At 38.9% G+C, this 17,163-nt stretch overlaps 1 protein-coding gene across 2 annotated transcripts in view; it reads left to right on the plus strand.

Moving 5' to 3' along the window:
* NR4A3 (nuclear receptor subfamily 4 group A member 3) overlaps positions 1-17,163 on the plus strand; it is a 34,994-nt gene that overhangs the window by 7,617 nt on the left and 10,214 nt on the right. For both annotated transcript variants that reach the window (XM_050938215.1, XM_050938216.1), the window contains exons 3-7: positions 1,442-2,334; positions 4,981-5,110; positions 6,025-6,197; positions 14,274-14,473; positions 15,678-15,856. In XM_050938215.1, the coding sequence (XP_050794172.1) occupies positions 1,444-2,334; positions 4,981-5,110; positions 6,025-6,197; positions 14,274-14,473; positions 15,678-15,856 (1,573 nt within the window). In that variant the 5' untranslated portion in view covers positions 1,442-1,443. The remainder of the gene's footprint in view (positions 1-1,441; positions 2,335-4,980; positions 5,111-6,024; positions 6,198-14,273; positions 14,474-15,677; positions 15,857-17,163) is intronic.

Here is a 17,163-nt window from a genome sequence, read left to right on the forward strand (position 1 = left end):
ATTTTTGAGGTAAGATTTTGGATATATAAGTAAAAGTAGTCTTCAAAGACTCATTTTAGGAAACAAAAGCTGTAATTTTCTCCCACATTTTTACAAAGTTCCTTGAAAACTTGAAATTGCTGGTCTTTCTTCTGATCTGAAAATACAATAATTAAAATCTATTCTTAATTTAAATGTGTTTCTGTACAAATTAGGAATACAGATTTATTTAATAGAAATTAATTTGATCATTGTGTGAGAGTTTCTTGTAAATGTTTTAAGAAACCAAACTAAAGAGTCTTCTTAAAATATCCAGGAAGAACAGCTATCTTTAAACTTAAGAAATGTTTGTATGTATCATTATCCAATGCCTCTGGAATATGAATTATATGGTTATAAAGAGATAAACTAGGCCTAATTTTGAAATATATTTCCTCCAAGGGTAATAATACTTCTTTACTTTCTCAGGTTTTTCATGTGAAAGCATTTTCACTAACTAATAATAAGATGTATATTTTGTTTAAAGTGAAACTCAGTGACTGTCTTTAGCTTTGATCACAAATACTGGGCTGGAAACCTGTAGTTCTTAAGCAGGCAAACCTCATAAAGATTGCTGTATTGGATCTGTAATGTCCTATGAGCAATAAAGTGAAGAATGGAGAAGTGGAAATTAAATAAAGAAATCAACTCTTTGTGTTACTAGAGTCATCATTTTAGCTATGAGTGAACTAGATTTACTTTCATGATGCAATGAAAAAAAATACAGAACTAGTATCAACTTCAGCCTAGATCTCCTATAACAGTCAGGACAGAAATACAGTGTACTTTTGCCTTTACGTTTTAAAAAATGTTAGGGTCTATTGTGCCATCTTTTTTAGCAGTCCTCCCTATAATGGGGAGTTCTTAAAAGCCGATGGCAAGATATCACCCTTAATTATGATCTGATCAGAAATACAGTATAACAGATACAGTGATTTCAGTTGTGTCTTTGATATATACATATATATAAAAATATAATAGACTAGATTGTGATAGTGTGGTTTTTCCATTATGAAAATGTTATGGCATAATTGCATGTATTCATATACTGTTTTCATGCTTCTTGTTTAATTCTCATTGACATCTCTGGCTATTAGGCAGCAGATCTAGGGCAGTTAGGGCCAACTTCTGCTCTCACTTACACCAGTGTAAATTTGGGTCAACTCCAGTGATTTCAACCAATGTAACTGACAGCAGAATGTGGCCCCATATGCATCTAATCTATATTTCTTCCCAAATACTGAGTACTCAGAGGAAATTTATAACTCCCACATTCTGGCAGTGGGTGTCCAATTTCACTCCATGAAATGCAGGAAATCACCATAAAAGGCGAAGAGAGTTGTAAGTGATGACCTGAAGCTGCAGCCGCAGCATCGTGGTTGTTGTTTGTTGTTGTTGCTAATGGCCCCGTTTGCCCTTGCAGATATGCCCTGTGTGCAAGCCCAGTATAGCCCTTCACCTCCTGGTTCGAGTTATGCAGCTCAGACCTACGCATATGGCTCAGAGTACAGCTCGGAGATCATGAATCCTGACTACACCAAACTGACCATGGACCTGAGCAGCACCGAGATCACTGCCACCGCCACCACCTCCCTGCCCAGCTTCAGCACCTTCATGGAGGGTTACTCTGGCAGCTATGAGCTCAAGCCCTCCTGCCTGTACCAAATGCAATCTGCCTCCTCCAGCCAGAGGCCCCTCATAAAAATGGAAGACAGCAGGCTACATAGTTACCACTCCTCACTGCCCCCCTCCACAGATGAAGGGATGCCCAGCACCTCCATGTACTTCAAGCAGTCCCCGCCTTCCACGCCCACCACCCCTGTATTCCCTTCTCACCAGGCCTCCATGTGGGACGAACCTCCACATCCGCTGCAGCCTGCACAGACCTGCATGGCCCCCAGCCACCTGATGGACTCTGCCCCTATGAAGACTGTGCCCACCCGCTTCCCCCTCTTCCACTTCAAGCACTCGCCACCCCACACGCCTGCAGCTGGTGCCCACATGTGCTATGACCCTGCTGCCCTGAGCCTGCCTCTGGGATCTGACAGACCCACTGCTGGTCAAGCCGCTATGGAGAACCATCCTTATGGGCTCCCCCTGGCCAAAAGAGCAGCCGCCTTAGCCTTCTCGCCACTGGGCCTCAATGCAGCCACTTCCAGCCTCTTGGGTGAGAGCAGTGGCAGCAGCAGTGGCCTGCCTTCCCCGCCCAGCAGGAGCTCCTCATCTGGAGAAGGCACTTGTGCTGTGTGCGGGGACAATGCTGCCTGCCAACACTATGGGGTACGGACGTGCGAGGGCTGCAAGGGCTTCTTTAAGGTGAGAACCACATATACTTACGCACGCCAACCCCCATCCCAAGTCATCCCCACACCATTCACGCTAACCATTGACTGCTTCAGTTGTTGTTATGCTGATCGATTCACCCAGAAAAGTTAGGATGATTCTGTGAGCAAAGTATATATTAGAGTGAAAACACATCATCTGGGTAGTCTGGTGGGGGAAGGTAGACACCAGCTGACTATTCATACAAAGCCAAATCATATCCTCCAGAGGATGGAGTGTAGAGATTGGGCTAGTTCTTAGCCAGAATCTCAGGATGAGGCTACATGGTATGTTAGTCTGCACCAAAGGAGTGTAAATTCTAGTGCACAGTAGTATGTGTCATGCACTAACTGGCCTGTGGGACCCTGCTGCCGTGCACTAAAAGTTCCTTAGTGTGCGTTAATGTAATCCCAGCCTTTTCAAAAAGTACTAAGAATGCATGCTATGGGACACTGAGTGGGCGCCAGCAGAGTCCGCATGTGCCAGTCAAAGTGCAGCATGCTAGGGTGCACTAGAATTTACACTGCTCTGGTGTGGACTAACACACTTTTTAGACAAGGCCTTAGTCAGCTGAATCAATGGAGCTAACCTGATGTACACCAGCCCAGTGTCTGGCCCATAATGTCTTTCTGTGAAGTGCAGGACAACTGTTTCAGGAGCTTCTCTTGAAATAAATCTAGCTGCATTTATTTTGCTCTCAACAAACTGGACTTCACTGAGTCATTCAGACTAATATAAATATTTTTAAAACAAGCCATGAAATACAGACGTCCTGATAGTCACCCGATAATTCAGCCAGCAGTAACAGTGAAAAGTGTAATCTCCCTCCATAGAGTAATACAAAGAAATGTAGATTTAAGGACATGCCAAGGAGGCAATTGAGTCAATGTATGTTATAAAACAGAACATTTGTCATGCTAGGAAGTTGCTGCTTGACTACAACTGTTTTGTTTAGTAACCAGTGAATTCTGATCTGTGAAAGGTATTAAGTAGTGCAATGACTAAGCACTATACAGTGCCTCAGTATTAGTTCTGAGACTAACTGAGAAGGTTCTGGGGACAGGTAATACATAATGCATTAACTGTGAAGAAACTTTCTACTTATGCTTTCTGAGTTTATGTGTTTGTTTGTTTGTTTGTTTGTTTTTAATGCTAGGTTTTAGTACTTGTTTTTGTTTTTTACACATCGTATGTAGGGTTTCAGTTTACTCTTACAAATGGCATGTTTAAATGTAGAGCTTGGGGTAGATCTTAGAGCTTGATTTATTAGTATCAAGGTTGAAGATTTGATTTAGTCAATTTCTTTCTGTAAAGATCAGAGACCTGCTCCTGTTGAAGTTAATGGGAGTTTTTGCATTGGCTTTGATAGGAAGTTTAAAGCATTTTTTATTGCACTTACTACTAGTAACATTACTCAATTATAATACTTTTATAATATGGTAAAAATACACATATCTATTAAAACTCTTAGTTGTTTAAACATAATTAGAATAAGTACCAAAAATCATCTGGGAAAAGTAGTTATTAAGTTCCTGCTCCTATGGAAGTCAATAGCAAACTGCTGTGAACTTATATGGGAGCAGGATTGGGCCATAAATTTACAAAATGATTTTCCAAGTCTAAGATGCAATTTGCAGTTTAAGCGGTGTGTTTGATGTGTTTCTTATTTTTATTACTTTTGACCTTGTTTTTTAAGGAACACAGATGTGAAAAAAATAACATTTTTCTACATAATTTCATATTGATGAAAGATTCAGTTTATAATGTCACAGTAATTATGAGTTTTACTGTTGTTGCTTTTACGTCTTTGCTATTAAAAGCTCATCTGTGGTGAAATTGAGTTATTTACTGAAATAGCATTGATTTTAAATATTAAAACACATTGCACTGTTTGTACCAATACCTGCTTTATTCTTTTTCTAGTCTTAATTCAGATTTTATAAAAATAAATTATTTGATAGTTTTCAAAATTATTTGTTAGAATATAAATGTAAGATTTGAAAAATAAATTGGCCAGCATCCTCACCAAACATTTGTTTTAAAGCTAAGCAAGTGTCAATACAATATAACTCCATTCATTTTCTCCAAAATAAGTTATTTTTCCATGAGAGTTAGCTAAATTGTGAAAGGTTGGGGGGGTTGGTTGGTTTGGTTTTTGTAGTTTTGATTTCATCTGTACTGATTTTAATGGCTAGCAAAACCAGTTATTGTGATATTTGACTAACAACAGTGATAGCAAGAGAAGTACATACCAGATCATTTTGATTCTATTTTAATAAGGTCAGTAATAATCAGGGGAATGAACCAAGTAGAAAATTGTTCCCAAAGGGATATTGAAAGCGGAGATAATCTAATCCCCAAAGGTAGATGCGATGACCTGGTAATTTCAGATATGATTTTATCATTCAAAGTTGGCTGTCTCCTGAGACTTGCTTGAGAACAATCCTAGACAATTTTCATTGTCAGCAGCTAACACCAATAAAACTGTTTTTCCTGCAGGCTAGTGTGTTAGGAAATTAATTTTATCTAATTATACAAATTGCACTGTCGCTTTTCACATTGTAATTAAAATACATCTTGTCAGGTCCTAGCTCATTCAAGAAACTATCAGTTGACTATTTCTGTGTTGCATTTTCTCAGAGAACAGTTCAGAAAAATGCAAAATATGTTTGTTTGGCAAATAAAAACTGTCCAGTGGATAAGAGACGTCGTAACAGATGCCAGTACTGCCGCTTTCAAAAGTGTCTCAGTGTCGGCATGGTTAAAGAAGGTAAGGAACACGTGCTATCATAATCACAAATATCTGAATATTAAATTTGCTTATGTTAAAATATATAGATTTAATTTTTATTAGAAATTTTATAATGATAGGCTTTCTAGTTTACTTACTCCCAAAGTGTGGGTATATGCAATATATGTAAGTTGTTGGTTTTCTTCCCCAGGCATTAGGTTTCTAATATCTAGATTCTCTGGAACCATAGATTCAAGAACAGCAAGGTCATCAGAGAAAGATTTTCTCCCAGTGACCCTGGCCAAAGTTTCTCCTCCCTTTCCTGCTGTACAGTGTGCTGTACTGCAGTTGAGTGCCACCTCATAGAGGGGCTGCATTACTTTGTGTCCTGTGTACCTTTACATAGGGCGCTGGTCTGTTCTCAGGGAATTAAATATAAGGTTTGCCATTGATTGTAATGGAGCCAGGATTGAATGCATAGGCCTCAATATTGCAAATGCATAAGTATGTGAGTAGTCCCACTGATGGGAGTACTCATATGAGTAAGCATTTTCAGAATTAGGCCCATAGCATGTGAAGTGTTTTAAGGAAGCTAAGAATTCTGCAGTAAGGCTTAAATGTACATTATTAATATTATTATTAGAGTTTGTATTTGTGTATGTGTGTGTGTGTGTGTGTAAAAAACTTACAGGGACAGAACTGGGGTTACATAAAAGGGTGCTGTTCAGATGTAACATTGCTGGCTACAAGTCTGAGCTTCACACTGTTTTATAATATTCACTTATATCTCTGCAATTAAGGATGGCAGTGATCTATCTATCTATCTATCTAAATGGAAGCATATTATGGTTTTTGCTGGACTAATCATAATTAAGAACTAACCTGGTGCTCATTTGTGGTTGTAGCTTTTTGGTGATGTCTTTGTGGACTGATTTTTGTTCTTCTTTAATCAGTTGTCCGTACTGATAGCCTGAAAGGGAGAAGAGGTCGGCTGCCTTCCAAACCAAAGAGCCCTTTACAGCAGGAACCTTCCCAGCCCTCCCCACCTTCTCCTCCAATCAGTATGATGAATGCCCTGGTCCGCGCTTTAACTGACTCCACACCTCGAGAGCTTGATTATTCCAGAGTATGTTTTATGATTTTTTGCATAGAAATAATTACTAAATTGTATTTTTTAAAATTTAATCAGTATATTGACATGAAAGAAAACTGTACAATTTAGATAAAGTAATAACTGACTCAGGGCCCTATCCCTGGTGTGTCGACAGTGACTTAAATGGAGTTACACTGGAAACTAATTTTAGCCTCTATCGATTGTGATACAGCGTTTAAGACACGAGACTATCTGCAGTACTCCCCACAGGTGTGCGAAAGCAAGTATGCATAGGTAAATAGGGCACTGATCCTGCAACAGACTGTGCGCAGAGCCCCATTGACTTCAACAGGACTCGGGGCAGACTCCGGGATGTGCTCCTGTTCAGTCAGTTGTGGCATTGGGGCCTTAATTTCCAGTTTGGAAAACCTAACTGCTTTTTTCATATTCAGATGGATGGGTTATGAGAAGTTATACCTGCTTGTTGAAACAAAGAGGCATCCGGTTCTGCTCCAATTAAAATCAATGGGAGTTTTGCCATTGTTTTCAGTGGGAGCAGGATTGGACCATTGCATAATACAGCATGAATGTTAGGTTTAAGGAATAAATTATAATGATACTGATCTCCTTTGTAATGTGCTTTGAGACCTACTGATGAAAAGCGCTATATAAGAGCTAGGTATTATTATTATTATTATTATTTTATTTATTTATTAATCCAAGTCTGTTGAATAGTTCTTTAAATCAAACTGAAAAAATAATTGAAAAAGCAAAGAATTCTCATATATTGTTGATGTTTTGGTAACCTTATTTTTATATATTTATTTTATTTAAATATTGATGAGATATTTTGTTATCTATTGCAGAAAATAGGCTATAGCATACCTGCAGTAATTAAAATATATTATTGAAATTCCAAAACAAGGAAAGAAAAAAATACATATATGGAAAATCATGAACAAATCCCTTTATTTTTATTAAATTTTACTAAATATGAGACTGGTTTGACTCTGTATCAAAACAACGTCACTCTATGCATCCAATTTCTCATTTGCTATTAAGAAGATATAGATAGATTTAACCTTCTTATTTATTTGTAATTATATTGACATGCTTTAATAATTATAGGCACATTATAGCTGCTTTTCTACAGACTAATCTATAGTTACCTATAGATTTTTTTTTATTTATTTTTGCTATGTTTATTAAGCACTCAATTTATATTTTTGTCTGATGATTTTTAATGGGAGAATGCATTAAGTATATTTTCATTTATTTTAACTTTCCCAAAACACTTTAGGGCCTGAACCTACAAACATTTATGCATGTGAGTAACATTATTGATATACGTAGTCCTACTGAATTAAATGGAATTATTTATGTGAGTAAAGTTACCCAGATGTCTATATGCAGGATTGAGCCCCTGGATATATACTGATAGATGTATAGGTTTTTGACATTGGCAAAAATCCAATGAAAATTGTGTATTTTTATGTGATTTTTTTTTTTAGCCTAAAGTGACTATTTCACTTCATACAAAAATAGCGCATAGATCTAAGTGGTTAATATTTTTTATGATTGTGTACAATTTCATTGGAAGCCTAAGGAAAACTGCATTGTTGATGCTGAATTAGTTTGTGCTTCATAACTAAAAGATTCTATTGTGTTTGATTGGTTGTTGGTAGGATTTGGCACCCTAATTTTACTTTAGAGTAGAATATAATAGTTGGTTGTGCTTAGTAGTAGTGAAAACCTCTTTTTAAGCCTCCTAACATAAATTAATGAATCATATCTTTGTAAATTTTCTGCGTGTTTTTTAAGGACTTAGAGTGAACAAAATGAAAACTGTATGTCAACTGATATTAGTGGAATGGTATATGTAGTAAAAACATGTACTTACAAAACCACTTTCATGAATTCTGTTGCTGAGCAGAGTAATTATAAGTGTGTTCAGTAAGATACTGATTCTGCAATGCATTGCATGCGGTTGGACCCTACGCCTGGATGGAGGGGAACCCACACACAATACATTGCAGGAATGGGGCCTTAATGTTTCAAATTTCTAGCATACTGTAATATAATAATATTGTCTTGCCTGCCATAAAAAAATAGTAATATAAACCTCAATACAGGATTTGTTTTAAAAAAAAAAAAGAATCGGTACATTGTACAAAGAAAATCCAAATAATCATGTAACCCTGGAATGTCAAAACAAATCTTATTTTTATTCAGAACATTGCTACTCTTCATTTCAGAGCCCACAGTAACAGAATATTTAGATATTTGGTTTCAGAAACAATTACTAGGAAGATTGTTTTATAACTTATTAAAGGCCAAGGGCCATATTCTGTCTCACACCTGTTTCACTGTTGTAATTCCATGAAGTTCAGACTTGTACTGTGTAAGCAACAAGAGAATTAAGCCCCAAATCTAGCACTCCTTATTCAGGCAGCATTCCCATCAACTTCAGTAAGAATTTTGCCTGATTAAGGGTAGAGTGGGGCAGTAATCTGTATTTATAATAAAACCTGCTGTATTTATAGAGGCCAGAAATTAAGCAAATGCCAGGGTCACAATGCAGAAACAGGAGCACTAAGAGTATCATTGCTCCTCCCCTTGAAATCTAAGGGAGCCTCCTCCATGTTTTTGTAACTATGCAAGCTCCAGGAGGTCTGACATAAGCAGGAAGGGGTGGAACAGGGGTGTATGGCCACTTTACACAGCATCAGACTTTCATATCCTACCTAAAATAATGCTGCTGTACATAGGAGCTTCTCTTGGGGAAAATCTTCACAGCAGCCACAGGCAGGGTTTCTTGGATAGCTACATTCATAAAGGAGCCATGTCCTGGGGCCCAGGGGAAGGTCTCCTCTTCTGTTTTTCTCCCGAAGTGCCTCCAGTTTTGTGGTGGTGTCTCATGTAGTGCAGGGTGCTCCCCCTTCTCTCTAATGGCCCGTTGACTAAGGCCAGGCTTGCTGGTTGTTTTGTGCAGGAGTGAGGTAAACACCAGCCCTTTCCTATGGGGTGATGGTTGGTTTTTCCCAGTGCAGGGAATGATTTGTGCGTAATCCAGGACTATAGAATTTGGCCTCAGTTGGTTTCATCATCTATTTTTGGTAAAATGTGAGGCTTTCTAGCAATGAATGACATACCCTAGCAGTGACTAACAGTTCAAAGGCAGGAAATACTGTTTCTGTCATTCTGCTTATCATGCTTCTATGAGCTGGACTGAGCTACTAGAATTACCAAAACAAATCTAAGAAATATATAAAGTTATTAAACATATATTCAATTGAATAAACCTGCTTCTATAATGTAACACAGAAATGTTCACTTAGAGATAGAAAATGGTAACATTCCATGTTGTTGCTGCCATTATAGGTCAATTTAATGTGTTCAAGGAGTCCTTTAAAAATACTGGGCCAGATTTATCCCTATTGACTTCAGATGAGCTACACATGGGATGACTTTAGAGCATAATTTTTTTTTTCTTTTTGCTGATTTCTGTGACTCAGAGCACGTCCTGCCTCAGAAATACGTGTAGAAGGGGCAGAAAATTTCCTCAAATCATTCTATTTTCCCCTCATAGAGTGAATGTGCCATAGTTCAACCCCTGCACAACCAAGTGGGTCTCCCTAGGGCCGAGCAGATCCTAGAGTTCTGCATCTCCTCCACATTGGCTCTGGAGTTCCCTGGCCATGGAGCTCCCCAATATGGAGCTCTGCAGAAAAGTTAATACAGCCTGGAGGTATATTACCTTTTCCGAGCAATTTGTGTGGGGCTGATGGGTGCTTCCCCTCTCCCAAACCAGGTCCACCTGTTCCCTGCCCCACACCCATTCCCTCCCATTGTGTGGATATAGGGGGTACCACAAAAGTTGCTACCCTCCAAAATTTCTGCATGGGATGGGAAGATCCACACCCAGTGGGTCCCCTGCTTGTAAAGGCCTTGGAGGCAGGAGCTGACCTTGGGGGAGGAGAGATGTTTTAGTTACTCAGTAACCATGACAAAGAACGTCCAGAAATGCATGCTGTCATGCAGCACTTTGGAGGGAGTTGGCTGCCAGCGTATCTGAGTGCAGCCAGATTTCCTAGGAGTCTAGAGTAACTGCCCAGGTCAATTCCCCTGCCCACATTTTGCCTTTGGGAATTTGTGGAGGTTGTTCAGTTGCACTGGAGCCTTCTTATTTTCTAATCACTTGTGACCTCACCACGTAACCTACTAAACAGGTATCCTGCTATATGACCAAAATTATAGATAGATGTACATTGTTGTTTATGTTGGACCGATGAGTTTTGTAATAACTAGCAAACAGGCTGACAGCACGCAGGAGTTAGATGGCATGCCTACAGGTGGTATGCCCCCATGGCATCAGATAGCCACCACCCCGCCTCTGCATAGTCAGAGTAGCATGTAAAACAGGAGTCTGGGAACTGATGGTCTGTGCAGCACGTGCTCCTTGAATTCCAGTGTCACATACGAGAAAGATTAAGTTGCCCTGCTAACCTTGGGGCAAATCCAAATCCCAGCACCCAATCTTGAGTATATAGGCCAAGTACTGGGCAGATGCACAGGGGGCCGGTGGTGGTGGTGGTGAAATCATCCTAGCCCGCACCAGGCCATGGAGAAGCTCCACAGCCACTCCACAAAGGTTATTGCTTCCAGTGGTTTGAATAGCCGCTTGTGCACCCCCACCCCTCTTCATGGGGGGAGGACCAAGGACTTGTGTAACAATGCAGTGTGCACGCCCTGCATAGCCCCTGTCCTGTCCCCAGCCCTGCATCTTCCTGTTTGCAGTGGAACTGCACTGGTTCAGTGTCATGCGACCCTCCATAACTGCAGGGGCAGGATTTTTCCCCATACAAACTTCATCAGAGGGATCACGTGCTTTTATCTGTGGGGAAGGAAATGGGAGCACAGGATGAGAAATGGCCCTGCAGCTAATGCAGAGTTGAGCAGACAGGAATTACTTAGCGCCAGCAGAGATACTTCAGATGTGGCCAGAGTTATGTAGGGCTTCTAGTGTCACTTCTTGTGTATCTCCAACCTATCCATGATTCTGAGACCATTCATCCTACTCATTCTACACCAGAAGTGAACAAGAGCTACCCACTCCAGGGTTCCTCTTTACACCTTCCCTCCCCCTCTCCTCCACAGAGGAAGAGCTTGAGGATGCAGTAACAGCCTCAATCAGATCTGCAGGGGCGGTGAGGTGGCAGTAGTAAGGACTCCAAAGTCCCCAGAAACATTCCTGTTGTCACTGAGGGAGGCTGGGGGTCTTTCCCCTCCCACCTTGTCCCCCCTTGATCATGTTATCAATGGACTCTTCAAGTCAATGGGCTCTGGCTCTAGCTGCCAGTTGAGAGTGCTCTTTGAAGAGCAGCTCTCCGTCAACTGTGGACATCTTTTGGTGGAATACCCAGGGAGATACTGTTTGCACTAAATCCCTCCCAGAAATTACTCCGAAGGGCCTAGTGGAGAGAAAGTTGTTACAGCCATGGAGTAAATTCCAAGTCCATTTCTCCCCACTCAGGAAACCAGCAGCACTTCTCAGACACAGAAATAGGCTGGGCCACACCACTCTGGCTGTGCTCCATGTCATGGAGAGAGTAGGGCCAGGCTTACACCCTGGGCATAAGATTTGAATTCAGAAGTGACAGGGATCCAGTAGTGAGGAAGTTGGAACTGGTAGCGGGTAAGGAGCTGCAGTCTGTTGGCAGATCATGGGGAAGTTAAGGAGCTGAGGCTGTTAGAATGATTGGTCGTGTCAACAAGATGATACATTCTTTACCTAAACCTAAAAATTGTTCAGTTCAGATGATGAGGTCATTTTGGCCAGTTATTTTACTTTGAACCAATTTTTTATTCAAATGAATTGATGCTGAATGTGTCAGATAACAAAGGAGATTTATCCCACATGCCTCTCGCACGGTGAGATAGTGATTTGAGAGGCTCTGAAGAAAATCTGCATTTACAATAAATACACTGAGCCAAATTCATCAATGGGAAATTTAAAAATTGTGATACATTAAATAGAATTCTTATATCCTTCCAGTTTTAAAAGTTATCCTAGCCACCAGATTTCTAGTTTTGTTGACTAACAGCATATGGATAAAGGCCAAATTTGGTTATTTATAAAATGCCTGATTTCTATAAATTAGGGCTGTCAAGTGATTAAAAAAATTAATCACGATTAGTCATGTGATTAAAAAAATTAATTGTGATTGAATACCATTTATTTAAATATTTTTGGATATTTTCTACATTTTCAAATATACTGATTTCACTTACAACACAGAATACAAAGTGTACAGTGCTCAGTTTATATTTATTTATTAGAAATATTTGCACTGTAAAAAACAAAAGTAGTACTATTTTTCAATTCACCTTCTACAAGTACTGTAGTGCAATCTCTTTATCATTAAAGTTGAGCTTACAAATGTAGAATTATATACAAAAAACCCCTGCATTCAAAAATAAAACAATGTAAAACTTTAGAGCCTACAAGTTCACGAAGTCCTACTTCTTGTTCAGCCAATTGCTCAGATAAACAAGTGTGTTTACATTTGCAGGAGATAATGCTGCATGCTTCTTGTTTACAATGTGACCTGAAAGTGATAACAGGTGGTCTCATGGCAGTGTTGTAGCTAGTGTTGCAAGATATTTACGCACCAAATGTGCTAAAGACTCATATGTCCCTTCCTGTTTCAACCACCATTCCAGAGGACATGCATCCATGCTGATGATGGGTTTTGCTCAATAACGATCCAAAGCAGTGCAGACCAACGCATGCTCATTTTCATCATCTGAGTCAAATGCCACCAGCAGAAGGTGATTTTCTTTTTTGGTGGTTTGGGTTCTGTAGTTTCTGCATCAGAGTCTTGCTCTTTTAAGATTTCTGAAAGCATGTGCCACACCTCGTCCCTCTCAGATTTTGGAAGGCACTTCAGATTCTTAAATCTTGGGTCAAGTGCTGTAGCTATCTTAAAAATTTCACATTGGAATCTTCTTTGCATTTTGACAAATTTGCAGTGAAAGTGTTCTTAAAACGAACAACGTGCTGGGTCATCATCCAAGACTGCTATAACATTAAATATATGGCAGAATGCGGGTAAAACAGCAGTGGACATACAATTCTCCCCCTAGGAGTTCAGTCACAAATTTAATTAATGCATTATTCTTTTAACAAGCATCATCAGCATGGAAGTATGTCCTCTGGAACAATGGCCGAAGCACGAAGAGGCATATGAATCTTTAGCACATCTGGCACGTAAATATCTTGCGATGCCGGCTACAACAGTGCCATGCGAACACCTGTTCTCACTTTCAGGTAACATTGTAATTAAGAAGTGGGCAGCATTATCTCCCATAAATGTAAACAAACTTGTTTCTCTTAGTGACTGGCTGAACAAAAAATAGGACTGAGTGGACTTGTAGGCTCTAAAGTTTTACATTGGTTTGTTTTTGAATGCTGTTGTGTAACAAAAAACTCTACATTTTTTAACTTGCACTTTCATGATAAAGAGATTGAACTCCGGTACTTGTATGAGGTGAATTGAAAAATACTATTTCTTTTGTTTATCATTTTTATGGTGCAAATATTTGTAAAAAATAATATAAAGTGAGCACTGTATACTTTGTATTCTGTGTTGTAATTGAAATTGATATATTTGAAAATGTAGAAAAACATCCAAAATATTTAATAAATTTCAGTTGGTATTCTATTGCTTAACAGTGTGATTAATCACGATTTTTTTTGTCACGATTAATTTTTTTGAGTTAATCGCGTGACTTAACTGTGATTAATTGACAGTCCTACTATAAATGCATATAGTTACAGATATTCGAGCTACCTTTATTAAAAGTAAAACCCATATGTACAAGAGCTGCCTATATTAACAGTAAACACACACACACACCCCCTCGTGCACACACACACATATAGGTATTACATTCATATTTAACTGCTTATTATCCCTTGGATAAAATAACTTACTGTCTTTGTCGTTGAGGGACTCACTGGAAAAACACTGTTGAGCAGACAGCATTGTATGTATTGTGGCATTCTTTAAAAATGCATAATATTACTTTCTGTGGCTTTCATTTTAGTACTGTTCCACTGACCAGGCTGCTGCAGGCACAGATGCAGAACATGTGCAACAGTTCTATAATCTTCTGACTGCCTCCATTGACATATCCAGGGGTTGGGCGGAAAAAATTCCAGGATTTACTGATCTCCCAAAGGAAGATCAGACGTTACTCATAGAATCAGCTTTTTTGGAGCTTTTTGTACTAAGACTCTCCATCAGGTAATTACTTGTGATTGAAAATAATCCCATATTAAATTGATGTGAAAAACTGTGAATTTCAACTTTTTTTTTTAAAGGATAAGTAGAGCGATAGCTTTACTTTTGTCATTTGTGAAAACAGCCAAAAAGAAACAGCAACAAAAGGCACAAAATACTGTGTTCAATTTGTGATACAAATGAGGAAAAACAAGAAATTAATGTACAAAAATGGAATAATATTATTCTCACTAACGTGCTTCCATTTATTGGATTTACCAAATCTTCTTTTCTCCTTTTAATCATAATTTGTGCTTATTTACTTTCGAATGAGGCTGTTTTGTACTTGCCTATATGACCTGTAGAAGAGCATTTGTAATGCATTGGTTTGGGGTTTTTTTTCCTTTCACACAGATGTCTTGAAATGCTGTTTTGGAAGGGGATAAAGGGGCTTCAAAATCCTGTTCAGATTGTTTTTCTTCCTAATAGCAAGTCATTTCATAGAGTGAGGTGCCATTCGTCAGCCTGGCACTAGTTAAGACATTGTACCTAAGATAGTTACAGGGAAATCCCAGAATGGAGTTTTGAGTTATGCCCCTGTTTCCTTAGGGTGAAGATGAACTATGTTTGTTTGGGTGGTTGTTTGTTTTTTAACAGGGATTCTTTTCAGTGTTTAGTTGTAGTCTGACACATACTGGAGATTTTTCACATAAGAGATTTTCTGCCTTGAGTATTACAGTATGTTCTGTGTGTTTGTGTATATTCGTTGATATATTTTCTATTGTTTTGTCTTCATCAGTTTTTGCAACTTGAGAAATGGAAGGGGGGAAACACTGAGGGTTACAAAGTGAAAATAATCTCTGCTTTCTCCAAGTCACATTATGATTGTATTTCAAAGCATACACGCTTTGTCTTCCTTAGGTTCAAACATACAGTATTTAATGTAAAATGTCTCTGCTGCTTGTGCCTTTGGCAGGATCCAAAATCTTAACTAATTAGACAGTCTACAGCCCATGCTACAGTTAACCTCAGGCTTATAACTCTACAAAGTAAGCAATCATAGAAGCTTGTTTGTTGTAGTTTTGCCCCCAGGAAGAAGCATATTGTCAAACATGAATGCCCACATATGCCCCATAATACTATGTGTTAGATATTAAATGATACACATTTCAGTCTTGTGTGTACGTCTTTTTGTAAAATTATGTGTGTTTATGATTTTTTTTTCAAGATCTGATACTGCTGAAGATAAGTTTGTATTCTGCAATGGACTTGTGCTTCATAGACTTCAGTGCCTTCGTGGATTTGGGGAGTGGCTCGAGTCAATTAAAGACTTTTCATTAAATTTACAGAGCCTTAACCTTGATATCCCAGCCTTAGCATGTTTATCAGCTCTAAGTATGATTACAGGTAAGTGCTCTTTTGGTAACGGCAATCTTCAAATACTAGCACTGTATTGTTAGCATAGATCTGAGTGCTTTGAGTTGATTTTGTTATATTCCAGATAAGGTGAGCTTGATTTTTGAACATTTGTAATGGCAATATTGAAAGTCTGGCTGGCAATAGTGTTCACTCACTCACGGAAACACCTATTAAAATGGAATCCGAATGACTCCTCCTTTCTCCAGGGTTTTATGTTTTCTTGGAACATTCTCTAAAAAGGTGAAATACATCTCAAATCAAATAGCACGGGGGGCGAGGGATGCAATAGGAATTTTTCTGCATACTGTTAGTGAATTATTTGTGTATACATAAGACCATTTCAACCCCTCTGCTGCATAGGGTAAAGGAGATGAAACTAGTACAAATGCCTACCACATCTCTCTAGTAAGCACAGAATGGGGGCATTGTAACCTGTAAAGCATAATTTCTCTCTTCCTGAGACTGCAGAAGCCCTTCCATTTAAACATTGCGGACCTGAGGCTTTGTGATTTGGGGGGCATAGCAGGCTGAAGTAGAGAGAGCTGGAGGCAGATGTCCCTGACAATCTTGTAGAAATACAGCAGGAGTTAATGTTACTTAGAGTGGCATTCACTTCCTGTCTTTCTGTTTAACCCCTCTCAGAGAGGATGATAATGTACAGATGCAGCTGGGTCTTCTGTGGTGATACAATGCTTCGTTGTAACATGGCTCCAAGGTAGAGAGGGGCTGAATCTTTAAAAAGATGCCCTGAGATCCACAGAAATGGAAATTTATTTCCTCACAGATCTCAGGGCATCTACAAAGTTGTAAGATCTACTCCCAGCCCCCTGCAAGTGGCATCATTCTTTCACCCTGGATGAGATGATTCTCTGGAGACCTGAGGTGAAATCCTGGCTGCATTGAAGTCAAGGGCAAATTTCACATTGTCTTCAATGGTATCAGGATTTCATCTTCAGAGTTTCTAGGGTACTTTTCCCTCCTGTGTTTGGGGATGATTTAATACATACTACTTTTAGCTTCAATATTGGTTTCCTATTAAAAATATTTTCTTATTTTTTAAATCAATTTTGTACTAATGTTCCCATGATTAAGCAGGTACAATAAGTGCCAGATTCTGATCTCATTTACAACATGTGTACATGCAGAATAACTCAGTAAGGTCACTTTGCTTTACATTCATGTAAGAACCAGGCCCAAAATGAGTGAATTGTTACAGCAAGAAGAAAATGTCCTTGACTTTTTTTTCATCCTTATCTCTAACTATGAGACCTGTTCCTAATTATTTTCCTGGAGAC

This window comes from Gopherus flavomarginatus, chromosome 2 (genome assembly GCF_025201925.1).
Source record: "Gopherus flavomarginatus isolate rGopFla2 chromosome 2, rGopFla2.mat.asm, whole genome shotgun sequence".
NCBI lineage: Eukaryota > Metazoa > Chordata > Testudines > Testudinidae > Gopherus > Gopherus flavomarginatus.